This window comes from Uloborus diversus, chromosome 4, assembly GCF_026930045.1.
Source record: "Uloborus diversus isolate 005 chromosome 4, Udiv.v.3.1, whole genome shotgun sequence".
NCBI lineage: Eukaryota > Metazoa > Arthropoda > Arachnida > Araneae > Uloboridae > Uloborus > Uloborus diversus.
This window is the reverse complement of record NC_072734.1, coordinates 67,868,156-67,895,978: the sequence shown is the minus strand read 5'-3', so window position 1 is coordinate 67,895,978 and position 27,823 is coordinate 67,868,156. Positions and strand designations below refer to the sequence as shown.

Sequence of the window (27,823 nt, the reverse complement as noted above, 5' to 3'; positions counted from 1 at the left end):
TAATATATTTGCCTGTCACCTCCCTAACTTTGGTTGCTTTACTAGCCCCCAAAAAGGAACAGCTGGTATTAGATGACGGCTGATCAGCAAGCTGTATGGTTTACGTTTATAGTTAGTTGTTTATATTATGACTGTGAGATTGGTAACTACTTTTTATTTAAAATACACTTTCTTTTTCTTGATCCCTCTTTCAACTGCTGCATTAGTTTTATCAAGGGCAGTATGTTCTTTTAAGCCATTTTTTATTTTCTACAAATGATTTATAAACCTTATATATATTCCAGTTTAAATACAGTGAAACTTCAGTAACTGGACACACTGATAATCCAGGTAACTCAACATTTATTTTTCTTAGGGTCTGCCCAATGCTAACTTCAATGGTTGAAAAGCTTTCTAGCTTGACACACATTTTGCTAGAACTCCTATAAGTCAATTATTCTGTTACTCTAGTTATTCTAGTTCAATTCATTCTTTCATATTGACCTTTTCTCAAAATTTTAGAAAAGTTCTTTCTGAGAATTCTATCTTTTATCCAGGGGAGTCAGCAACCACTCTGTGCTGTTAGTGCAATTTTGATAGGGTAGGATAAAATGTACTCCATGGGAGGGGTGTAGAGAAAGAAGGCACCATTACTTGTTTTCTAAACAAGTGTGAGCAGGACTTGTTTTTTTTAGCAGACCTCACTAACAAGAATCTTTTACCTCTTTTCAACAATTATGTATTTATTCCTCACAAGATATTCAAATCTATTATTGTTTTTAAAAAGAAAGAAAACAAAAATAATAGAAAATTCATTTGCTGGAATTAATTTTTATAATGTGAATGTTAAGCATTAATAAGCATAAGTGATACAAAATTTTGGAACCCCAGTAAGTTGAGGAAAAGTTGCGAGTTATGTCATTAAACTGGGGGGGGAGGGGAATCTGGACAAAAAAAATTCCATGCAAATAATAATTTGTTTTCCAATTGTCATTAAAAAATATAAAAATCCATTGAATACGAGAGATGCATAAATACTAATTTATTTCTTCATTTGCTTTGAGGGGAGGGGGAAAGGTAATTTACTTTATTTAGTCATATTATTATTACTAGACAATCAGGCCATTAATTTTTAAGGGGTGTTAAATGTAATTTCAAGAAATTAAAAGGATGAATTTGTCATTGTATAGCAGTAAAACTATAATGGAAAAGCAGTTCCACGATAGCAATTTTTCTCAAACGTGGGGGGGGGGGGGGGTGGATCCTGAAAGTACTAGAAACTGCATGATTATGAATTGGTGTTAAGACTTTACTTTTGTTTTAACTTGTCTGGGCTAAAATGCAGTAATCCATATGCAGATATTGTTGTTTGCAACTTTTGAATTTCATGATATCTTATTTTCAGAGTGTCTATATTTAATATAATTGTAATAATTTTTAACTATTTCAAATAAAAAATAGCTTGAATATTAAATTTATATGTTTGAGTTCAATATTTAACACACTTCATATTTAAATTTTTTAAATAATTGCTGGGAACTCTTGTTTCAAAGACATGGAAAAACTTTTCTCTATGATGCTTTTGTTGTTTCTAGGGCGGAGGGGGCAGAATCCCTAAAAGACCCATAACTTTTTTCATAGGAAAAGTTAAAGCACATACTTATGATCATTTTTTCTTTAAATCATGATTTTTAAAACTGACCCTATGTTAAAAATTTAGAATTTCAACAATGGTTTTTTTGACCAAAAAAAACCAAATGTTTAACTTTCTGATTTTTAAAAAATTCTTGGTATAAACTAAGATTATTATAATATTTTTTATAAAAATATTTAAAGTCTTAACATTTTTTATGAAAATTTTCAAGAAGGTAATATCATTAGTTGCTGAGAAACATTTTTTCCCCCATTAACAACAGCTCAGTTAGTGTCTTTGAAAATGACAAAAAAATGCAAAATCGAAAAATTTCAAAAGTCTATAAAATTAAAATACATTGAGATTGAAACAAAAGAAACTAGGGGGTTGCTTTTAACCACAAAATAAGGAAGTATACCAAGTTTCATCAAAATCTAGATGGTAGGTGTTGAAATCCCATTTTTGTGGTTGATTTGACAAATTTTAAACTATTTCAAATAAAATAGAAGCTTAAGTATATTTTTTTTATATTTGAATTCCATATTCAACACATTATATTTGAATTTTTGTCATAATTGTTGACAATTCTGTTTTTAAGAATATGGAAGAGATTGTATGATGTTTTATGCTTTTTTTCCAGAATCGGGGGGGGGGGGGCAGAATCCCTTAAAGTCCCCTAATGTTTTTCATTTGATAAGTTAGAGTACATATTCGTGATCATTTTTTAAAAAAATCATGATTTTTAAAACTGACCCTTTTGTTGAAATTCAGTTTTTTGCCAACATCTTTTTTTGAAAAAAAAATTCAAAATTTTCAATTTTCTAATTTTTTAAAAAAAATTTGTGCAAACTAAGATTATTGAAATATTTTTTATCAACATGTTCAAAGTCTTCCTATTTTGTGTAAAAATTTTCAAAAAGATTATAACATTAGTTACCAAGAAATAATTTTTTTCGTAAACAACAACATCTCAGTTTGAGTGTCTGGAAAATGACAAAAAATGTAAAATCGCCAAATTTCAAAAGGCTGTAAAATCAAAACGCATTGATACTGAAAGAAAAAACATTAGGGGGTTGCTTGTAACCATAAAGGGATGAAGTATACCAAGTTTGATCAAATTCCGAGACGGTGGGTGTTAAAATCCCATTTTTGTGGTTGATTTGACGTGGAACGACCCTATTTATAATAATAATGATTACTTTTATGCTACAAATTCAAAAATATATTTTAAATTTTTTGCGTAATCTCCTTTTTTGATCATTCGCAAGATCAAAGTAGCAGGGCTCATTTTCCTCCTACTATTCCTACTTTTTCCTACTTAAGTAGGAATTGTCCTACTTTTCAGCAAAAAATTCTTACTTCTCCTATTTTTTAGCATGATTTTCCTTTAGAATTTAACGTGAAATTCCTCCGAAAGACTTTGAAATTGATTTGATTTCAAAAAATTTGTATTCAGAAAATGAAAATTTGTTAGTTGTAAATTGTTTATATATAATATTGAATTTATTTCACAACGTTATACATGCTTGCAATTTCTTCTGAATTCTACTGCTTATGTTAAGAAAAAACTTTGGTTTTTAAAAAGTACAGTGGCTCCCAAAAGTGTTCATACACTTTGAAAGTTTTTAGTAAAACCAAAATAACTCGAAACTGAATTGGAATATGAAGTCCAATATTTTTTTCACATCATTCCTATGTCATTCTAAATACAACCCGTTGTTTTTTTTTCTTCAAAATATTGACGGATCTTCTTTTTGAAATGGGTCAGAAAACGAAGAGACAGAAATAACACGCCACAAAAGTCATCGTACACTCAAATATTTTCGAATAAATTCATGATTAAAATTATCAAATGCCGTTTTATTATTATTTTTGCATTGTGTTGACCCTTATAAGTCATTTGGCTTTAATTTTTTGTTTATTTATTCCTTAATATTGTGCTTATTACTATAAAATGGCTGGTATTCGTAAAAAACCGCAAACATCATTCAAAATTTGATTTTTTTCCCCACTGTAACTGTAATTTGGTTTGAAATGTCTCTAATGTAGTTAATTTATTTGTTTGAATAGTAAAGTGCTTGATAAAATGCTTTAAAGAAAGAAATCGGAACGAAAACAAGGTAAGAAAAGGTCAACCGGCAAAGTTGACAAAACGTAATCGGAGATTTAAAGTTAAAAAATTTATGAAAAATACACATTTGAGTGCTGTAAAAGTTTCTGAAGAGTTAAATGAAACATTTTGCATTTAATTTTCACCTAAAACTGTTCGCCAAGTTCTCTGATTAGCTGGATTAAATGGGACCTCTTCCCGAAGAAATTTTCTTGATCGTGCCAAAAAAAAGATCGTCTCAAAATCAATGATAAATAAGCTCAAAACCTTTTTAGAATTACGTCTTACTTTCAGATAAAAATGAATTCAACATTTTTGGTTAAATTTTTGTATAATTGTAAATAGAAGAAAAAATTAGGAACTTAATCTTAAGAACTTAGTTGGATCAGTTAATCAGGATGGTTGAGGTGTTCTAGTGTGAGGGTGCATATCAGCATCAGGACTTGGTATTTTGGAATTTTTTGATGAAATAATGAATCATGCTGTTCCTTTAAATAGTTTAAAAACCAATTTTGAACTCTTAGCCAAAAATTTGGTTATTGGAAACAGCTTTGTCTTTTATTAAAATAACGATAAAAAGCACACGGTTTTCAACTTTTGCGTCTAATGCCTCGAAAATTGTCCTAAAGTTTAGAAAATACCTCCTCAATCTCCAGGGTTTAACTTAATGTAACGTATTTAGAGATATCTGGAGGCTAGATTACGAAAATAGGGCTTTAAAACGAAAATAGAGCTAGAATCAGTAGGACTCTAAGTGTGGTAGAATACTTACTCAGAAATTACGCAAAAAAAAAAAAAAAAAAGAGAAAAGAAAAGAAAGAAAAAAGAATGAAATCTATTCCCAGACGTTCAAAAGGTGTTACGAATACTGTATGATAGTCTACTAATTAATAACTTAATCAAAAGTTAGATTATTCAATAATATATAAACATTTTATAAAGTGTACAAAGACTTTGGTGAGATAAAATTTGGGCACTTTTTGGTTTTTGATTTAAAAAGAATTAAGTTTTAATATTTTTAAAAACTTTTCATGTAGTTTTGTTAAAATTTGATCATAGGTCTTATAATTAAATACCTATTCCGAAATATTAAATCTAACCGATGGATTGGGGCCTATTTCGTTGAAAATCGTATGTGTATGAAGACGTTTGGGAGCTACTGTATATAATAAAAAAAATCCACCTCTATAAGTACAAACTTTTGATAATTATACCTGATTATGTATATTATCCTTTTTTTTTTTTTTGCTGGCATGTAATGTTAGTTATTATATTTGAATTTCAGTTTGAACTATTGTCAAAAAAACTGAATCCTCCCCCACCTTTTTTTTTGTTTCTGTCACATTTTCGTAAAATTCATGAGTTTTGTAAAATAGATATAATTTTCAGTATGGTAGAATGAAGTTCAGATAAATCAGAGAAATAAAACTTTCATTTTATGTCAAAAAGTTTTAAATTAGGAATTTCATGTTATTTCTGACCTAAAATATTTTGTTGCAAAGTACTGAGCACAATTAGCTCAAACTTTTTGCTTTCTTTAAATAGATAGGTCTTTAGATATAATAACATTTAAAGCACAATAAAATGCTGCTAAATGGTTATCATGTACCCAGTACCTCTCTCGCCAGAAACCAAAAAAATTCCTCTTTCCTCAATCAACATTGATTTTGAATCTGGTGCTTTGCAACAAGATAATAATTCTGCAATGTTTATTATTCAATATTGTTTGAACTTTATTTTGATTGTCCTAAAAATGTTCTAAAATTTTATCCAAATTGTATCATAATTTCTTTAAACGCTCTTGCCGTTGACAATAGCTTGACTCAGGGGCGCCTCAAGTTTTAATTTTTGATTGGCAGAAATTTTGAATTTGGCGAATGATAAATTACAGGTATCAACATATAAATATAACTTATAGTAAAATAGTAGTTTAAAAAACTTTTAAAAAAAACACGCTTTTGTAGCAAGATGAACTTTATCATCTAAAGTTCAGTTTTTACTTTTCAGTTTATTTTGCTATAAAAGCGTGTTAGCGTGTTTTTTAGTTTTTTAAACAATTATTTTCTTTTTCTTTCTGTTTCTCCTTTTTCTTCTTCTTTTTTTTTTAGTTTATTGTTTAACAAAAAAATGTTCATTTCAAATTTTTTCAAAACCTTTTATATTTATGAAATTTGCCCAAAAATGTGCCTATAGGTCTCGGGCAACATTCGAAACGCAGTCTCTTGAACTCCAAAAAGAATAATTATACTCCTTAAAGCGTAATAGCCGAGCTCTAAAAACATTCAACTGTGCTGATAAATTGCCTGTGGAGTTATTGTCTAATCCAACTAATCCATCTCAGTCATCAATGTGTGTGTGCGGGAATCGTAGTTATATTACTTTGAAAATTTGAGATATATTTTAATAAAAGTATTGTTCGACAATGGCCTGATCAAAAATGAAATGCCAATTGAAGGCTCATCTAAATTTTGGCATGAAGTTACTTAAAAACAATTATAGCTCATGTTCTAATTACCTTAGAACATTGGAACAAACATTGATGCAGAAAAATCCAAGGTTTTTATAGATATTTTCAAATATATATTTTTTAAATTTTTCTTCACATTGTTGGATTTATGCCGAAATATTGATTAAAATTGGAATAAACTAACAATTAATAGTTAATTAATTTGATTATAGAATATTGCATTGTAATCAGGTCTGAGGTCGCATGCCAAATTTCAAAAGAATCTGATCGCAGGAAGTGGGAGAAATTTGAATTGCAAGATTCCGTTACAAGATACATACATACATACATACACATAAAGTTAATAAAAGTGTGTTAATAAAGAGACATTTGGGTATGAAAAAATTGCAGTTATGTCCCAAATTTGCGGGATAAAGAAATTTTTGGAAAACCGTAGTGACCTCCCACTGGGCACTCTTGGCTTAGCTGCACAATAGGGTAATTCCATATCAAATCAACCAATGGTCAAAACGTCATGTCTTTAGATTTTGCTCATTTTTGTTCCAATGGAGTATTACCACAACAGAGAAAATATACGAAGTTTTGGATTTTTTCACTCATTTGTTTTCGAGTTATAATATTTTAAAGTTTTGACGAAGTTGAAAAATTTTCCCGACACGTTTTCTTTAAACGGCCGTAATTAAAAGACTATTTGACTCAAAGAGTTAAAACTGGTAGTGTTCTATTCTGTATTTAATAAGGTTTTATAAAATATATGACATGACCTAGTTCTACCTTTTTCTTTTTTTTAACATTTTTAAAAAAAAAAAATTAATTTAAAAAAACTCAAAATCGAAATTTTAAATTTTTTTGAAAAAAATTTGTTATTAAGTCTTACTTTAGCAACATTTATGCAAAATTTCATGATGGCATTATTGTGGTATCATAAGAAAAAAAAAATTTCCTCTTTCAACATCTTTATTCATGTAACAATTCATACTGCTTCATCAGCTGGATCATCCAAAGGGGGTGGAGAGTGGAGGGATGGCAAAGACTGTGCCATTAGGATTTTTAAGGGGGATGTTTAAGGGGAATTTTTCTCTGTAAGGAGATTTTATCCCTGTGGGGGGGGGGGTGGAGCTGTACAGTATTTGAGGAGGTGTTATTGGCACCCTTGGCTTAATTTCTTTATATATATATATATATATATATATATATATATATATATATATATACATATATATATATATATATATGTTTATTTATACAGAAATATATATATGCAGGTTTTTTTAAATAGCTAAGAATTAAAATTTATTAACTGAAAATATATTAGTCTACTTATCGACGGCAAATGGTCCGTAATCGAAAGTGTTGAAATAATTCAGTAAAGCAAAGGTCTCCAATCAACATTTTTTCAATCCTAAGTTCATGGGTTGATACAGTAGAAAGGCTTGACCATCATGAGTCATGCTTCAGCACCAACATCCCTGCTACCCATATCCTAAGTAACCACTCATATATATATATATATATATATATATATATATATATATATATATATATATATATATATATATATACTCATCATAATATGAAACCTATCTGCTTTCTCCCACCACAGAGGCATTGAAATCTTCAGTACTTTGTATGTTTTTGGACAGTGCACATTCTAAATTTTATTGGCTTGCTTTCTTTGAGAATTTTTTTTCCAACTTTTATCGTTATTTTAATGTTAAATTTATGCATATTTTTGTTAAGAGTAAACTTTCAGTTGAAAATAGATAAACAATGGAGCATATTTTGCTGCAATCCATTTAAAAAGGAAGGACATTGGGTGAAAAAAGATCTAAGAACTGCAAGCTTGTGGATGATAACACTAACATATGGCATTGAAGAAGAAATGAAAATTTGTACTGCTTGTCGCATACAATTAAGTAAGCAAAAACATTCTTCATTTCCTGAAACTGATGATGTTATGAGTGAGTTCAGCAAAGATCCCAAACCAAGCTCTAGTACAGAGGATCCCGAGTTCATGAGCCCTCATAATGGGTATGTACAGCTTGAAGAAATTGTGGGCTATATTGCTTGTGCCTATGACAGCAAATGGTGGATAGGATATGTAATTTCAAAAGATCAGGTAGAAGAAAAAATCCAGGTTTCTTTCCTTCATCCTTAACGGACCATCATCATCATTCATTTATCCAAGAAAAGCAGACATTTTGACCATTTCTAAAAATTTTTGTTCTGTGGAAATTACATCCTGTCACTGCTACAAGCAGAACATACCAAGTCTCGAAAGAGGAGATGGCAAAAGCAACTGAAATCTTACATAAGAAGAAAGTATATCTATACTAGGACTTACAAATTGAGTTCTATAGTAGCAAAGTGAGTTACACACATCTCAAACTGCTTCTTAATGGGCTTAAAAAATATTAAATTTTATATTGTAGCAATTAAATTATATATAAATAAAACTTAAATTTGCTTTTAAAATATGGCTAAAAAAGCTTCAGTAACTTTTAAATTGAAATTTTCAAATTTAAATAAAATTTAGATTTTTTATTCAATAATAAATATTTTTTCACCGAAAAAATTGTTTGAACTTGTTAATATGCTTGTAATACTGCCAAGTATTTGTTTTTCTACGCAATAGTCCCGGTTTAAACTTTAACTACTTTTCATTAGAACAAATGTTTTTTACAAATAAAATTAAAACAACTGTTTGAAAGAGAATTTGTTTTCTCCATGATGCCACAAAAATTCCATCATGAAATTTTAAATTTATGTTGCTTAAAGAAGACTAAGTACCCTGTTTTTTTTTTTTTCAAGAAAATTAAAAATTTTGATTTTTAATTTTTACAAAATAATTTTTTTTTTAAATTAATGAATTTTTTTTGTAGCTAGGTTTTGTTATATATTTTTTAAAACCTCCTAAAATACTGAACAAAACAGCACAAGTTTTAACCTTTTAAGTCAATTAGTTCTTTGATAATAGCCTTTTAAAGATTTCTAAACGATGTAAAATTTATGATGCTTCCAGAGTTAAAAAAATTTATAACTTTGGAAAGAATTGTTGAAAAAATTTGAAACTTCAGATTTGTCATCATGGAGGTGTGTATCATAGACAGATAAAAAATCATTACATTCTAAAACATTGACCTTAAAAATTTATTTTTTATTGGTTGATTTGACATGGAATGAGACCCATTAAAGCACTGTTGAAAGAGGAATTTTTTTTTTAAAACCTTAAAAATTTATTTTTTATTGGTTGATTTGACATGGAATGACCCATTAAAGCACTGTTGAAAGAGGAAATTTTTTTTTTCTGCATGATACCAAAAGTTTGCCATCTTGAAATTTTGAATAAATGTTGCTAACAAAAGGCTAAGTAACATATATTTTTTTCAAGAAAATTAAAAATTTCGATTTTGAATTTTTACAAATTAAAAAAAAACTTTTTTATTAAAAAAATCATAATTTTTTTTTTAGCAGCTATGTTTTGTTATATATTTTTGAAAACCTTATAAAAGACTGAACAAAACAGCACCAATTGTAGACTTCTAAGTCAAATAGTACTCGAATAATAGCCCTCTTAAGATTTTAATCAATGCAAAATTTCGGATTAATCCAAAATTTAAGAAATGTATAACTTTGCAAAGAATTGTTGAAAAAATTTGAAACTTCAGTTTTTTCATCCTGGAGATAAGTATAATAAATACAAAAAATCATATCAATCCAAAACATTGACCTTCAAAATTTATTTTTTATTGGTTGATTTGATATGGAATGACCAAATAGCATTTTTTGATTTAATTATAGAGGATGATATTGATAACACATAAAAAGTCTTTAAAAACATCTCAAAGTATTCATCCATTTTGAAAGTACATCAATGTAAAAATCCAATAAACTTTGAAAGTTTAATATACAAACTTTTCTTCAAATTAAAATTTAAAATAGTCTTTTTTTCCAAAATGCAACTTTTCAGAAATTAAAAAAAAAAAAAAAAAAGTATGTAGTGAAATGGCATGGATCAAAATGGGGTTCATATTTAAATGTAAAAAAAAAGCTTTCTTTGAATGTGTCACCCCTACACCAATTTCATTGAAACCCAAAATGGTAACATAAATTTTAGTAAACTCATTTTAGATCGAATGACCCACAAATTCTTGAGTAAAAAAAATTCTTGTTGACTTAAGACTTTTCTAGAAGTGGTGCAGCAAAAACAGTATATTTGATTTAATATTGCTACTAGTGTATTGAACAAAGTCTCAAAAAAAAAAAAAAAAGAAAGAAAGAAAGAAAAGAAAAAAGGGGAGGGAGTGGGTTCTGAGAAATGGTTTAGTTAGCATTTGATTCAAGTATTTATTCTTAATCCACCTAGAGTGTCCACCTGGAGGGGTCATGGCGCAGATTGTGTCGTTGAATTTTATTTATTTTTTTTTTTTGGGGGGGGGGGTTTAAGGGGCATTTGTTTTTTGGGGGGCTTCTATGTAGGGTTTTTTGTGATATTTAGGGTGGTGCGCCCTTAATTTGCGGGGGGGGGGGGGGAGCACCCATGTCTTATTTGTTCTTGCTCAGTGATATAACTTTACATATTTGTACGTATTAGATACTGCCTGTCAACCTGCAATACTGGATAATGTTTTTCATTTCAAATTCTACCGGTTTTGCGTAAACTGCTTTGAAACAATAAACTCAAATTTCCTATTACAGTGGACAAACATTATATTTCTTCTTCTTTTTTTTAATGAATTAGTTGCATGCTTTTAGATAACATTTTAGAAATATTTAGTTAAATTTACATATTAGTATTTAAAAAAAGGAAATTTGCAATTTAAATTTAATAAAATTTTCATTTAAAATAATAATTTTAGAGGAAATGTAACTGAACTCTAGGATAAAGCATTTAACTAAGGATGTAGCCTTTAAAAATAATAAATTAAAATAGCAAATCCTTATGTACTAACAGTTCTAAAACGTTACAAGTTTCTGGGGTCAACAATCTAATATTGCTTCGACACACGTATTGTACATGTCTTTTGATTCCATGCTTATGAATGATTTATTAGAATTTTAAAAAATGGTAAAATTAAAATAACAAAGCTTTATGCATCAACAGCTCTAAAAAGTTGTAAGTTTTACTTGTAATTTGAAGTTTTTGCAGTCACCAATCTAATATTGCTTCTACATCAGTATTGTATACATTTTTTGATTTCATGCTTACAAATGATATTTTGAAAGAAAAAAAAAAAGAAAAAAAAAAAAAAAAAAAAAAACAAAGAAATGTAATATTTAATAACTCGAATAAGAAGTTGGGTTGACCTAAAAAAAGTGCATATCGTACTCCAGTTAAGTATGATTATGATTGTATTTTGTTTTTTCATTTATTTATATATTTTTTGTGTTAGATATGTACTGGCAAGTTAGAAATATGAAAAGAAGTTTTTCATGAAAAATATTGTTCAATTACTTTTTAATTGTTTTGAAAATTTCCTATTTTTGCATTAAAATACTGATCTTACATTTTCCTACTTTTTGGTAAAAGTGTTTACTTTTCCTACTTTTTTGCAAAAATATCCTACTTTTTGACCATCAGAATGCGCTATGACCCCTGAAGTAGACGACTATTATTTGCCCAAGTTTTCAAAAACAGAATTAGATTCTTATCCCAACGCAAACAATCGGAAATAACATAAAATGTATCATAAATCAAGTTTTTAAAAAAATTAATTAGTTTCTTGAAAAGTGAAATTTTATCTGCACTATTGCATTTGATCCTCATTCTTTGGAAACTTTGCTATGAACTGAAAAAAAAAAAAAAAACTATTTCATCTAAAAAACGCAATTTCCTGCCGACTTCTCATTTATTTATTTTAAAACAACTCAAAAACCTATTTTAACTCGAGTTTTCCAAAATGCATGGGTTTTGTAAACAAATAGGAAAAAAGTAATTCTCTTTTAGGATGTGGAAGCTTCTATTTATTGATTCTTTTATTAAAGGTAGTATATTTTATGCATATTGTGCAGTTGTGTTAAGATCTTAAGCAATAGACTAAAATTTACATCTGTATTATTAATGAAAGCAAATATTTTTCTGAAAATTGTAAACTATCATATTAAAAATTCTTTAAGTATGTTCTGTGGTTTTGTAATTTCCTTAAAAAGTTTCATATATATATATTTCATTCCATTTCAGGTGGTTGACATTCTCCTCGCTCGTGGAGCAAATAAAGAACACCGAAATGTCTCAGATTATACGCCTTTGAGTCTTGCTGCATCAGGTGGTTATGTAAATATCATCAAACTTCTTTTGAGTCATGGTGCTGAAATCAATTCAAGGTTTGTATCTGCACTTCTATATTTTAATATTGATTACTACTACATTTCATTTGATAAAAATGCTTAGTGGTCCTATTTTAAGAATTAAAATCAATGCATTTTAGTTCTTACAGTTTAGGACCATTTTACGATATCACTCATAATTTGCTTGCATTTAAATATCTCTTACTTCAAGGTGCCGAAATTGTCTTATTTGCAGAACTGGAAGCAAACTAGGTATCTCACCTCTTATGCTTGCATCTATGAATGGCCACGTACAAGCTGTAAAACTATTGCTAGATATGGGTAGTGATATAAATGCTCAAATCGAAACAAACCGGAATACTGCTCTTACCTTGGCATGCTTTCAAGGACGCCATGAAGTGGTTTCCTTGTTACTAGATCGTAAAGCAAATGTTGAACATCGTGCAAAGGTAAGCTTAAACATTCACCTTTACTTAAAATCGAAAAGTAAGAAATTGGTAGTTTTATTAATATTTCTTTTTAGTACATTTTGCTTGGAAAGCTATAGGACCTATTTTAATTTTTTTTTCTTTATAATGTCTTTTTTTATTTGATTTAATTGGAAAAAAACATTTTAACTATCCTTAGATGAAATCATTTTTTTTTTTTTTAAAGAGAATGTATTAACCACATATAGAAGCTATATTTAGCCAATCAAAATGTGAGGCAACTTAGCTTCCGTATGGTTAATGATAATTTGAATTAATAAACTTACTGTATTCTTAAAAGTGAAAAATCTTGAGTGTTAAGAACCAAGTCAAAAGCAAAAGGTAGTATTTATGCTTTAGTTAAATGAAAATAATTTAGAAAATTAATAAATAAGTAATTGTGCATGAAATCAATAAGTAAGGTTTAAAAATGAAGGTTTTGTTTGAAAGGACTTTTTTTATTCATTCAGCTTACATCCACTACAAAGACGAAACTGAACTTTTCATTTCTTATAATAAAATTTATTTATAGTTATAAATTTTTGACATTATAAATTTTTGCTTTTCAGCATGCTTTAACAACTTGGGGAATCTAAAATTTTCTAAGTAAAAGCATTCACTTTAGTTTACACACTCTTTTTGTTTCGTAACAAGTAAATGTTTTCGATATCAAAAAATCATACTATTTTATTAATGTTAGTGCTTTTATTGTTGTTGGAAATTACTTTTTATTTCTGACTGCTGTTTCTGCTGCTAATATCTCATCACAAATATCAAAAAGATGGGATTAAATCTGTACATGAATATATTGTGTCCTTTGCAAGTATAGTTTTCATACAGATGCAGCTCCAAAAAGTTACAGGATAACTAAGTTTTCCTGTACAAATTCCATTTTCAGTATGATTCCATTGTTTGCATTACTCAGTGCAAAAAGCTTGAATCTATATTTATTAGTTCTGTTCTACATGAAAATAAGAGAAAATTTTGTCTTAAAAGCAATACATAACTTTACATGGTAAATTTTAATTCAAATGAAAGGATTCCTGGCAAAAGAAATTATAAAATAGTCTTATTTTGTACAAAGGGTAGATTTAATAAAATGGGTTATTTTTCCTGATATATGTAATATTAGGCAAAATGAAAGTTGCAAGAAATCATCTGTTTACCACGAATTTGGTATGCAAGGTATTTTTTAAAAACAGACATGAAATGCTGAGCAATTGCAAAAAAAAGTAAATTTTTTACAAGTTTTACTGCAACACATTTGCCAAACATGAAGGTGATTTTTTTTTCAAGTAATTTCGTCTTTTCTAATTCTCAACTTTAGAACCAGCATATCTTTTTTTTAGAGTTTAATTTAATATAATATGTAAACTGCATTTATTTAGTTATTGTGTTAGTCAATATTATGCTGATTTGATATATTTTGTATTAGCCTAAAATATCTGAAATTTATTTTAGACTGGGCTAACACCTTTAATGGAAGCTGCATCTGGTGGCTATGTGGAGGTGGGAAAAGTGCTAATTGATAAAGGAGCTGATGTTAATGCTCCTCCTGTGCCTTCTTCTCGCGATACTGCTTTGACTATTGCTTGTGACAAAGGACATTATCGTTTTGTGCAGTTACTATTAGAAAGGCAAGTACAAACACATTTTGTAAGATGTTCTCAGTGAAAGAAATTGAATTAGTGATCCATTGATTTGGAAGTATTCATTAACCTTTCTTGGTAACTTTAACTTGATTTTCCCTTTGAGTATAATTTTTATTGACTTAAAATTGTAATTTGTTAAGTTTTATATGTTCAGAACTACAATCAACTTCTTGCTTTAAAATGTTACGAACAGTGAACTATATTAAAAACGTTGAGATATTTAGTTATTAAAAGCTTAAATTTTGTTTTTCAGGAATCGAGTTCTTTTTATTTAGTTCTAAAGACTTTGAATCCTGTACTACCCTAAAGGCTTCAAATCCTGTACTTTTAAAAGTACCATTGCAAGTCCTATGACTTTTAAAAATTATTTTGTTAGAAAATTAAATCTTCAGATGCTTACATAATTGAAATCAACTTTTTTTTAAATAAATTTTTATTAATTTATTGATTTGATATTTATGTATATACACTGGTAAACAACTGCTAAGGACGGATCACAAATTGCTATGTAGCGCATAAAAAGAATGGGTTGGATGCCAAGTAAAATAAATTAATGCCAGAATGCTAGAACATTACAATGACTATAATTAATTGTGCTCTGAAACAGGTTTCGCTGATATATATTGGTCGATATATATCATGATATATGTCACAATATGTATCCAATATTTATTTTGAAAATAGCATGATATTTTGATATTTTCGACATTTATGTTTCCAAAGTACGACATTTGCGATGTAAAAATTAAATGTATTAATCAAAACAATATTATTTAATTATAAAAAATAATCAAAAGTAATGCAGTATATTTATATAACATAATAATATATCATTAATATAATGAAAAAAATACATAAATTCCTACTTGATTTTCTATGCATATAATTATTCGTAATGTAACAAGTTTAATTGGTCAGAAAAAAATGCCTTATGGATGTGTGGTGTGGACTGACTGATGCATATATGTTTTATTTATGAAATATGTAAAATTCATAAAAGTAGTTAACCAAAGCAAAATGATTAAAGCATCTTATGCTTACATAATTTAATGAAAATGAATAGAAATGTATCAGTTATGCTATATTTTATTTCTAATGGATCAAATTTTCACATTTTACAAATGATTGTAAATATCACTTATACTTCTATGCCATTCAAAGTATGTAACCTTTTGTGTAAAATGTATATTTAGGAAAATAAATAATGAAAGAAACATTAATTTTAAAATTGATGCATTATAATTATAACATAAGAAAATAAACAACAGTGATTTGAAAAAGCAGTTACTATTTAATGTCTTAAGTTTGCACTGATTGAAAATATCGGCTGTATATCAAAGTATCTGATATATATATCAAAATATCCAATATTTTCGAACCCTGCTCTGAAACCAAAAAGGCTTTAAAAAGCGTTTGAAGGACAAAACAGTCATTTTGTGCTGACTACGCAAAAGTGAAAAAATGTCCCCAGGCATTCGGGCTCAAGATGTCAGTTTGGAATATGGCCACCATGGATGCCATGCAAATTTTCCCACGGTGTGTGATGCTTTACACAACATTATCCAGCAGCTGTTGAGGTAATTTATCTCATTCCTCTGTCAGTCATGGATGATGGGGTCCTTGTTTTTTGGAGGGCAATGTCGACCAGCAAGACTCTTCCCCAAAGTATTCCAAACATTTTCAATGGGCTTCAGATCTGGAGAACATGCTGGCCATTCGATAGGTTGAATATCCTTGCTCTCTAGACACTCCTGGGCAGTGACTGTTTGATGAAATGTTGCATTACCATTCACGAAAACCAATTTATCTCCCACAGCGCCATGGAAAATGTGAATATGAGGCAGCAGAACAATATTAATGTATAGCTGGTCAGCCATAGTCTCTTTTAGAAGCTCAGGAACGACATACAGCCATTGCTCGTGATCCCAGCCACATCATGACACAAATTGTAAGATATTGGTCCTTTTCTTTTATGTTTGCAGGCCTTTGTGCAGTACCACTCTCATGCCAGATCAGTTGTAGCCCACTATCAGGCATTAGACTTTCATCTGAGAAAGGTACACAAACCTAGTCGACTTCCCTGCAATTGAAATGCTGATGACACCATTACAAACGGGCGAAACACTGACTTGGAGACAAAGGGATGCACAAAACAAGCCTACGGGAGTGTAGTTGCACAACATGCAAAAGTCTGGCTACAGTTTTTCGGGATATTTTCTTGTCAGTAGCAGCAAGAAACTGATTTGCTATCTCAGTAGTTGTGCTGCACTGATTTCTTTTTGTTGCTAGCACAATGTACCTATCTTCTGTTGATGTCGCACTGCATACACGACCTTCCCTGTAACGTTTGCAACATATTCCATTTGTTCAAAATGAATTCCAAAGCTTTAAAACAACACTGTGGCTGACTTCGAGCTCCCTGGCAACATCTGATATTTTCTGCCTTTCTTCAATTTTTTCGGTAATACGGCTACCCATAAAATCACCTAAGTGATGTCAACAAGACATACCGGAAATTGCAAGTTCGTCAATTGATTCTTTCCTGACAAACTCTACCTTTGAACATAAGCGGTCTTATGAGCCAAATACTTTTTATCTCTTATTAGAGCTATCACGTGACGAACAATGTCATGAAACCGAAATTTGCATATGCACAATACGTCTTACCGTATGCCAAACTTATGCTAATTTCCAAAACTTCTTTGCCTTCTATTTTGTGGTTGCAAACACTGATATTGCAATCCATCCTTCCCAATTCTGCACCAGTGTACTATATAAATTAAATATCTGCACGGCCTGGCATTGAACTGGCTAACTTGGGATATTAGGGATAGAGAAGTAGGGATTTGGGGCTCAACTCTCTCTAAATGTATTTATATTGAAGTATTATATTACAGTAGGCTCCGCTTAATGTGATCACTTTGGGACAAATACAATTTGATAACAATAACTGACTGATAACAATAACCGAAAAGAATCAAGGAGACACAAAGTAATGTTTTTTTTTTTTTTTTTCAATTAAGGTGCATTTATTTTGGCAACCTCAAATTGAAATCACAATGACTCAACTGAACGCAGTTTTAAATTATAAATTATTAAATTAACGAATGGAAATATCTGAATTATAAAAATTTAAAGCTGAATTCTGCAATTTTAAATCACATAGTAATAGGTGAAGTAAAATATGACCATTTTCTCTGACATTCGTAAACCAGTTTCAGAGCACATTCAGTTTTGCTATCTTTTCCAGCATGGTTTTGCTTGTTGTTTAAATTTTGATTTAACTTGCTTTGTTTTCAATCTCAACATAGTTCTTTAATATTTGACAGAGTAATGGCAACAATTTAGGTCCTACATCAATGCCTGCAACATGTCCAGAGACTGAATTTTTTTAGGTGCAAAAGAAAGTTTTCTTAAAGGGAGTCTGTGGTCACTGGGTCAAACTTTCTGTAGCTTCATTCTTAGAAAAATTTTGAATTGCTATTGAAAACCACAAAATGCTACATAGAAAGTTAGTCTCGTCAGGGTTTGCCATGTATTTGTTAATTGAGGAACAAAAACGGGGAAAAAATTGAAAGTTTATGGAAAAGTGATAACAATAAACGAAGACGCTGATTACAATATCCAACTTTTTAAACTTGTGTTAACATACAATTGTTCCGGGACTTCGCGATTCTGATAACATTAAGCAAATGATAACATTAACCGTGATCACATTAAGCGGAGCCTACTGTATTTTATAGTGTTGTCGTTATAGAGCATGGCATTTCCAAACTGTATTTTTTCGATTAATAAATCTAATTTATGACGTCATTCTACAGCAGTTCCACTTCATTACTTACATTGCATGTTTATATTGCTCTTCCATTGCATCAAAAAAATAATAGCAGCAGTAAACGAAATAAATTATAACAGTTTATTCCAGAATTTCCTATCTTCTGTTTGTGTATTGAGATGTTGACATGAGTTGAAATCGATAGTTTAAGAAGTAAAAATGTGTACTTTAAAGGGTTTTATGCAGTTATTCACTTTGTCTGAGGTATTATTACCAACTGTCTTATCTGCAGTCTTTTATGTAATTGAAATTTTTTATTAATTTGGTCCATATTCTTTCTAGTACTTGATTTTGACTTTCATATTTTACTATTCTAGAGATGCCATAATTGATGTTAAAAACAAGAAAGGAGATTCTACCGTATGGCTTGCTGCTAATAGTATGTAAAAATTTTTTGTAGTGTTTCATTGACATATAACGGAAAAGACAACCTATTAAAAATATATATACAAGCTGTTTATAAAGTCTAGCTCTGATAAAGCAAATGAATTTTTAACAACTATTTCAGATTCGTTCATAGTTCTTTTTTTCCCCTCATCTTTATCAAATAAAGTTTTTTACTGGGTAGAGTAGTAGCAAAAAGGATATAGTTGGCGCTAGCATTGGGAACTGAAAACTGTGAAGGAAAAAAGGTGCATTCCATTGGGGTGTGTCATAGATAAAATGTTTGACCACTGATAACCAATATTGCACATTGAAAAAAAAAAGAAAGATATTGTCGCTGATACCTTGTAAACGCCCACGGGGGTGGGGGGGGGGGGGGAGAAATCCTAATACAGCACCTTTTTTCATGAAAGGTTTAATGACTCGAGTCCAGGCTATATATAGGCAAATGCATATTTTCGTTTACACATAGCTATGACCCCCCCTGAATGGGGGATTATAACCTCAGAAAGTAAATTTAATCTGCACGAAATTAAATATTATAGGAAAGGTGCACATATACAAATGTATGAACACTGATAAAGGCTTAATAAGATCAAGATCTAAATGAAATAGGAATTATGTAAACATCTGAAAGTGCATTAAAATAAATTTTCATTGTTTGCCTTCTCAGTTTGCTCATTTGCTAGGCGATTATGAATATTTCCACCATTAACAAAAGTTGGTGTTTGCTTGAGTTGCCAAAATCTTAGACAAAACTCTTGTTCCTAAAATAATGCAGTCCTAAACATATTTTACTTTTCTATCTAGTTCAATATGTGCACATGTTGGTCCTTGAATAGAAATCTATTTTTTTATTTAATGTTCAATGTTTTTATTTTATTTTATTACAGGTGGACATTTAGAAGTTATCCAGTTATTAGTTGCCAATAATGCAGATATTGATAGCCAAGATAACCGAAAAGTATCTTGTCTTATGGCTGCGTTTAGAAAAGGGCATATAAAAGTTGTTAAATGGATGGTGAAACATGTCGCTCAATTTCCGTCTGATCAGGAAATGGCCCGGTTTATGAGTACTGTTACAGATAAAGTAAGAAACATAATTAGCACTTTTTTGTAAATATTAGTATTGGTATCACATACTTTTTAAACATTTTTGTTTTGTTTCATTTGTCAAAACATTTAGTAGAGACAAATAATTAAAATGTAGTTTTGGGCAAACATTACATTTATGAACATGGTGATAGTGCTCCAGAGTGGATTTTCTAATTTTTTCAGTGCTGGATTTTGGAGTTTCAGAATATTCAGGATCTTCATTGACCCCAGCCTCACATTTCTGCACTTGTAATTAATCACTTAGCTCCTGGGGAAAAGAATGACATAAAAACTTCCATTTTTCCCAATGACTTTCAGGAGATGTAGATAACCCAGTGGATAGCACTTTCTTGTTTAATCTCTAGGAAATGAAAAGAAACTAAATTAAAAAATAGATTGCTGTGCATATAAAACCTCAAGAATGAGTAACAAACGCTGAGCAAATACCTGACTGGCTCCCATGAGCATATTGAAAGCCATCAAATATGATTTAATAGTATGTGATTTATAGTACCACATTATGCAACAGTTGCAAATCTTTCAAAAGTCATGAAAAAAGCACTTTGAATGCATTTGTGTGCACTTCTGGTGAGAACATGCAATTGTGCAGAAAGCTAAATTAGTAACCCTGTTGTAATTAATTTAAATGCTTGAAGTTACATCTTATGTAGAAAATCTGCATTTTCAATTAAAAAAGTATATTGAAATTTCCATATTGGGTGGCTTTCTGCAGGAAAAAAGTTAAAGAAACTGCCTTATGCTATAATTAAATTTTGAGCCAAATTGCATTAAAATTGGACAAACAATCTTGATTGTAAATGTAACTCAGATGAACAAACACTTCTTGTATTATTAGTAAAGAGATAAGTGCATCAGTTTGCTAAAATATGTGTAGAAATGTTAGAACTTTACTATAGCAATTTTGCAGATTTTTTTAAGGTCGCAATTACCCTTAAGAACTTTTGTTTTTCAAGAGAGGGAAGTAAAGTTAAAGATAGCTATACTTGTGCAATGTGCATTCAAAGTTGGCTCATAATCAGCATAACCTTTGAAGAGGATATAAAAAGGAGGAAAATGCATGCCTTACATTGCTTGTTTAAACAAGGTTGAGCATAAGCTTGATGAACTGAAAATTCTGGTAAATTTTGACCTGATAATTTTACTTAAATTTTAAAAAGGAAATGTACATACATTTTTATTCATTGACAAATACGTATAAATCGATTATAAGGTCATCCCATTTCTAAGGTCACTTTGGCAAAGTTAAGTCCCAAGATGTGATCTTATATTGAGATTTGACTGTGTTTCTATGTGTTATTGAAAATTGTTTTTAATAGATATTTATTTGAAATTATTTTGCACTTCTGGGAGTTCTTATTTATAAATTAATTTCAAAGCAATCCGTAATAGGCTTTTTTTTTCTCGACTATCTCTCAAGCAATTTTAGGTGTGATATAAAAATATGTTGAGGTGAATTAAAAGGAATCTTAATGCTAAATGAAGCATGATTTGTATTTTGAGTGTTTAATTCTATCATTCATTAATGAATTTATTTGCATTGCTAACACTTCAGAAATCCTCTTTAGGAGCTGCTCAAAAAATGCAGTACTTGCGTTGATATCATTAGAGTTGCTAAAGAAAAACATGCTGCGGAAGCAAATAAAAATGCAAATATACTGTTAGAAGAATTAGACCTGGAAAGAAGTAGAGAAGAAAGTCGAAAAGCTGCAGCTGCTAGACGGCGAGAACGAAAGAGAAGAAAAAAACGGGAGAAACAAGAACAGGTATCTAGGAAAACATAGACTAGAATCTTTAACTGATTAGGAAATCTATAAACTGAAGTAGAAATTATTCCTCTATTTTTCTATACCTTTTTGTATCACTATATTGCTATTATTGTCAGTGCCAATGCTTAAATTATTAAATGTATGCTCACAGTCAGTGACGTAACAAGAATTTCTTTCTTTGAAAGAAAGGGGTTTGGTTCTTCATAATCTTTATGTACATACATACTCAAGAACAGGTACATGTTTGGATTGACGAGCATGACTCGAGTGCAAGGTTTTGATGCGTTGTAAAACCCTATCTGGTTGCGTCCCTGATTGAAATCAATATTTAAGAGCATATTTTGTGTGCATATTTCTTTTTTGTAATATAGGGTGGTGTGTGTGCAATATGTTTTACAGTTTGGCTGATTTATACTGCAAAAGACCTTACTTTTTTCGAAACATGTCATCACATTTTGAAGTTAACAAATCTATATTTTTAAAATGGTGATATCCGTTCCATTAACCCTACTTTCACTTGAAAATCCATTTGATGGTAGACCTTTAAATTGCAATACATTCACGTTAACTTTTTATTAGTTTTTCTTTTAAATATGGATAAGTTTAAATTAAAACTAAATCTTTCATTTTAAAACTAAAGACTTTTGGGAAAAATTAAAAATGCAATTTTTACATATGCTTCTAAAAATATTAAATTTGGTTGATTCATGCACTTTTAATATTGCAAGTGAACATAATGATAAACTCCTGCTTGTTTTGAATCACTGCTCTTTTAAATTGATGCTTTTTGAAAAAATCTCTTTGATAAATTAAAGTGGCTTGGGGTTTCTGTTTTCATTCTATTGTCTTCAATTTTCTTGCATGACATTTTCTAAACTTCTAACTGATCTGCTGTGAACTTTTGTTCTGATATCTTTAATGTCACTTCCTTTCTTGCATGTTGCTGTAATATTTTCCATTTTATTTTTTTGAATTTTTCTCTAAAACAAGCAATATTGTCACTTAACCATCAACAAAGTAAACATATGTTTTGATATCTTATGTGTCTAACTTTAATGATATTAAGATGTAGTTTATTAGCCTCATTTTCACGTGGCGACTTGCAGAAACACATATTTTGAAAGGCAATTCAACCAAAAGAAAAAAAAATCATTGCTAAAATGTAAGTTTATGCAGGAGTTGCTATTCTTTTTGTTCTTGCTATAAACATAAAACTACCAAGACTTTATCAAAATAGCCACAATTGAGAAATCCGTTGTGAAGTTTCTGAAAAAGGAGTGCTGTTAAGTATTGTGGGAAAAGGCTGCTTTTATTTATTGAGAAAAAGTAGATATTTTGGGAAATAAATGACTAAATCACTATTTCTATGCCGTAAGAATTCCAGTTCAGAAACTCGTCAGGAAAAACTTCATAAATTATTGAATTATGGAAGAAACAATACTTGTTTAAATTATTTCCTGCTGGATTCCATGCATCTGCAAGGATGATGTTGATGATTTTGGTTTCTGAAATGCAGGGTGATTTGGGAAATCAGTGCAAAAGTCAAGGGATCAAACTTAATATTATGCCAACTGAATCCTGAGTTGTAAAAAATTTAATGTGAAAAAGAAATTTATTTTTCTGTGAATTCAATACTGGAACAGCATTCCAGTGCTTTCCGGCACCAAATCACCCCTGAAGAAGACACCAGCTGTGAATTCATTAATTTCTCGAGTACTGGAATGCACATGAGAAGTAATTTAAGCCTAACTCGTGACCAGTTTTGTGTGAAGGTCGTATTTGTTTCCAGAAAAGTAGTACCAGATCAGCATTTCGGCACCAATTTACCACTGAAATGACATAAATATGAATGTGTGTGTGTATGCATTGGTAAGCTTAACTCCAGCAAGGGGTTCTGAGGGATGGGTTTTTAAACCTTAACGCATTTCTGGTTACACTCGTGTCCTTTTTGAGGGAGTGGGGGAGAAATTAGGCTTGCCAAAAATAGTATTATTACTGCTCTAAAATCTGAGCTTGTTTTCTTAGACTTTTTATTGTTGACTGAAAATCAAAAAATTGTGAATTTCTCTGTGTTGAAACAACAGGGCTACATAAATGTATAAAAGCATTTCAAAAATGCAAAAATTTGATTCAGTACTTCAATGTTATTGATGCAGATACATTAATAACATGAAATGCATTGCAGCAAGTGTACTCAATCTGTGGTATGCGATGATCTGTTTGGGGTTGCAATAATTATAAGGGTGCAAAATATCCTGTTTTTTCCCTTTCTAGGTTGCAATACATTTAGAGAAAAATCAAGATGGCTCGATATTATTAAGTTTTTTTTTTTTTTTTAAATTTGAGACGTGAATAAATTCAGTTGATGATTATAAATGACTTGTGTGGAGTTCATTTCTGTACCTGGGAGGTAAAAAGCACCATTTCACTAAAACAAAAGTTCTCAGGGAGTGCTGTTTCCGATTGCTTATTTTGTTTATTATTTGAGATTGGAGTTAGTGAGTTAAATTTTTGAACCTAGTAGAAAAAGTTGAGCAACATAGTGCTTAGCTCTCTATTAGGGAAAAAAATGAACGTAGTGCTCTTTACCTCTCTTATACAGATTTTGTAAATGTCCTTTGAATAAGCTACTTAGGTGTTTGTAATGTCTTTCTGCTGAAAATTTTCATCTCGAAACGTATAAATCCTTAAAACGTTTTGTGAAACTTTGAAGTTCAACCAGCCGGAAGCTTCAAGGTAAAAGTTACACTATTACAGTTCCCACAAACCTCAAAGCCTGGGAAATGGTAGTTAATCGGTTTTATCATGTAATTTTTATTAATTTTGTATGACATCTGTAAAATATTGATTTTGCTTTTCTGTCATGATCAAATTAATGTGCTTCATTTTTACTTGTCTTGCTCTCAGTTATTACAAAATGCTCATTAGCAGTGGTTGAATTTCAAAATGTTCTCTAATAAAATGCCTGATTTGCTCCTAAGATAGAAACTTCTTCATTACTTCTGTATTTTACACCCCCCCCCCCCCCAATTTTCAATTTACTTGGCAATTGAAAGATTACATCAAAATCGCTGCTTTTATTTCGAGGTCCAAATAAGATAGACTTTTTATTAAACAAGCAAAATAATTTGCCAGGCTTTTTAGAATTTTTCAAACTTAAAATAATGTTTGATTTTTTATTCTTGCTGAACATACCAGGGAAATGTTACAATACCTTGTGTACTAAATACTGAACGAAAAATGGAATATTGGAAGAAACTGTCTGTAAGTACATCTCTATCAGAGAAAATAACACTTAATTCTAAGAGAAAATATTGCATTTTTTACTCAGTAAGATGGTTGAGAAAATTTGAGTAGAGGAGACATTCATAAATAAATTTTTAATTGGAGGCATGGGATAGAAAATCTTTTTATACATTCCTGAAAAATTCTGCTTCTCCAAGTTCCTTGAATCATAAAGGATACTTCTCAACATTCTTAATTAATGAATCATCCGTTATGGAATAAGCTATTAAAATAAGGTTTACTTGGTCTCAGGTAGACTAAGAATGCTGAGGGAATTTTAGAATTTTTTTCGAGTTTTAGGGAATTTTCTGGGAGGAATGAGATTCTATATTATCAGTCAAGAAAAATTGCAAATTGCTTTGGAAATTTTTAACCTTTTCTTTGATGTTTAATTTTTAACAATTTTTTATCATCAATTGCACACATTTTTCAATAAAAAACAAAAAATCTCGAGCAGACGTTCTCTTAGCGGATTTAACTTTGATGAATCTTGCAGACCCTGAAGAGTTCCTATTTTTCCTAATTTTTAGAGCTCTCTCCTTATTTTCCTACTTTTTCCTTTTTTTCCCTACTTTTTCTTTCTTTAGTATAGCACTTCTAATTGTGCATTGATTCTTATTTTTACAATGTCGCACTGATAATTTTCTACGTGTTTCAATTTTGAAAAGCAAAAGAATCAAGCAGATCCTGAGCTTTTCATTGACTGACTACATTCATTTCTGGAAGGACCGCGGCGGCGGCGGCGGCCTTTGCGTGTTTAAAAGTTAAATTTTCGTAAGTGACTTTTTTGCCGTTGCGGTGTTTATGATCGACTTTTCTTTTTATCGCCCCGACTTCAGTCCTACTGTATTAACGAAACTAAATAAAAAAATACTGGCACATTCTGACATTCTGATACAATTATATATTATTTACCTGTCAATTAGAAGCTTTAAAGCAAACGGCGGACTGTTCAAAAAATGCCGGAAAATCGAATTTCCTATCCGCCAATTTTTTGTATGATTACAAGTGAAATGGAGCTCTATTTAAACAGAAAGGCAATATAAAACCTTAAAAGGAACATAAGGAAGCAAAAAATGAAAAACTTGTACACTGTACATATTTTATTGATGTTAGTACAGCATAAAAGCGACAGATAACAGAAATTCGCAAAAGCGGACCACTTCAAAATAATCGCGTAAACTAAATTTTTTCGTACATTAATATGATTATTGTTCATTCTATATCGTAAACATGATTATAAAATTTATAAAATTTCATTTTCTTTCCTTGCAAAGAGTGTATTTGCAAAAAAAAAAAAGCGGCAAAACCTGGATGGGCAAAACTTACCCGATTTTTGGAGAAAAATCGGATATCAATTTAAATGCAATATTTGTTTTTATTTCTTCACATTTTTTAAAGTTAAGAGATAGAGCCACAGACTAATATGTATTTTTTTCCTTTTTAATGGGTATTTTTTACACTGATATATCATCAATATCGAGGAGTTGCTCATCATTTTTATGTGCTGGGTTTATGACAATGCGACATTTCTGAGCATTTAAAAATTTTTTGACAGACTCTTACTCTTTTCGGGTGTGGCAATTATACCGATGTGGCGTATCTACTGTAAGTTATTGTACTTAGTGAGCCTGATCAAAGGGGGGGGGGAGAAGAGATATATGCAGGCATTTGATGCCAGGTGCTCCCCCCTCACTCTCAATTTTGTAAACAATTTCCGAATGAATATTTTTGTTTTATGGTGAGGATTGAGATAAATTTCATGCCTTCCCTTTTATGCACAGAGAAACATTAGTAATTGATCTTTGTCCTTGATAGAAATGTTATGTTTACCATGCATGGATGTTTCCTTTTTTTTTTTCGTGACAAAAATTTTGGAAAAAGAAGGAGGTAAAAATTATCAAACCATTAAAACAATATTCGTTTTTATTGCTTGATTAAAATTAGAACTGTCCTGTCACTTTGATTCCCCCCCCCCCCCCCCGGGAAGCGGCTAGCGAAGGATGTATACTGAATGCAAATTTTATCTGAAAACAAACAAAAACCGCACAAACTTGTATAGCTAAGCATTAATTTTCCAAAGCCGGGGGGAGAAATTGGCCCCCATAAATGACGTGCCTGAAACAAAAATGTATGTTGAATGCTAAAAATAACATAGTAGAAACCCTTTAGTTGACTTATTTCATTATTTAGTTAGTTTAATTATTTTATTATAAATTTTATGTCCCATATTTAAGAACACATTTATTTTAGTTCATTTTTGGTTGTTTTCCATTTTTTTCCCTTCAAATTCAAACATCTGCCTCTGTTTATGCAAGAATGCATGTCAGCTGCTGATTATTTTTAACTAAAACTAATTTAATATTCGCTTTGCTTTTGTATCATAGTTTATGATAACAGGAGCTGAAAGTGTTAGTATTTTTAAATGATAAATGGATGCTCTCGAAGGAATATTTTTGATTTTGACAAAACAAATATTTAACAAAAATGGTTTTATTGCACCAAAATAGAAGTTTTATTATTATTATTATTATTATTATTATTTTGCGATTGCTATATTGCATTTTATTTTTTCACAAAAAATTTATTACTGTATTAATTTGTAAGGTTTGTTTAGATTTTACTTTCATACTTTTGTAATTAATATCTTTGTTTCCACCAGTTTATTTTTCATACTAATTATTGTCAGTCGTTTTGAAGTGTGTGTGTAGTCCTATCTCTTCCTATTTTTTCCTATTTTTTTACGTGATTTTTTTCCTACTTTTCCTACTTTTTCCCCTCAAAAAACCACTTCGGGGTCTGACCTTGTGTAAGAACATCTAACTTGCGCAAGCAAAAAAA

At 30.1% G+C, this 27,823-nt stretch overlaps 1 protein-coding gene across 1 annotated transcript in view; it reads left to right on the top strand.

Moving 5' to 3' along the window:
* Positions 1 to 27,823, top strand: part of LOC129220511 (ankyrin repeat domain-containing protein 17-like) — a 159,884-nt gene that overhangs the window by 105,243 nt on the left and 26,818 nt on the right. The window contains exons 17-22 of the mRNA XM_054854939.1: positions 12,371 to 12,513; positions 12,713 to 12,926; positions 14,406 to 14,581; positions 18,749 to 18,810; positions 19,709 to 19,905; positions 21,497 to 21,694. Coding sequence (XP_054710914.1) covers positions 12,371 to 12,513; positions 12,713 to 12,926; positions 14,406 to 14,581; positions 18,749 to 18,810; positions 19,709 to 19,905; positions 21,497 to 21,694 — 990 coding nt within the window. The remainder of the gene's footprint in view (positions 1 to 12,370; positions 12,514 to 12,712; positions 12,927 to 14,405; positions 14,582 to 18,748; positions 18,811 to 19,708; positions 19,906 to 21,496; positions 21,695 to 27,823) is intronic.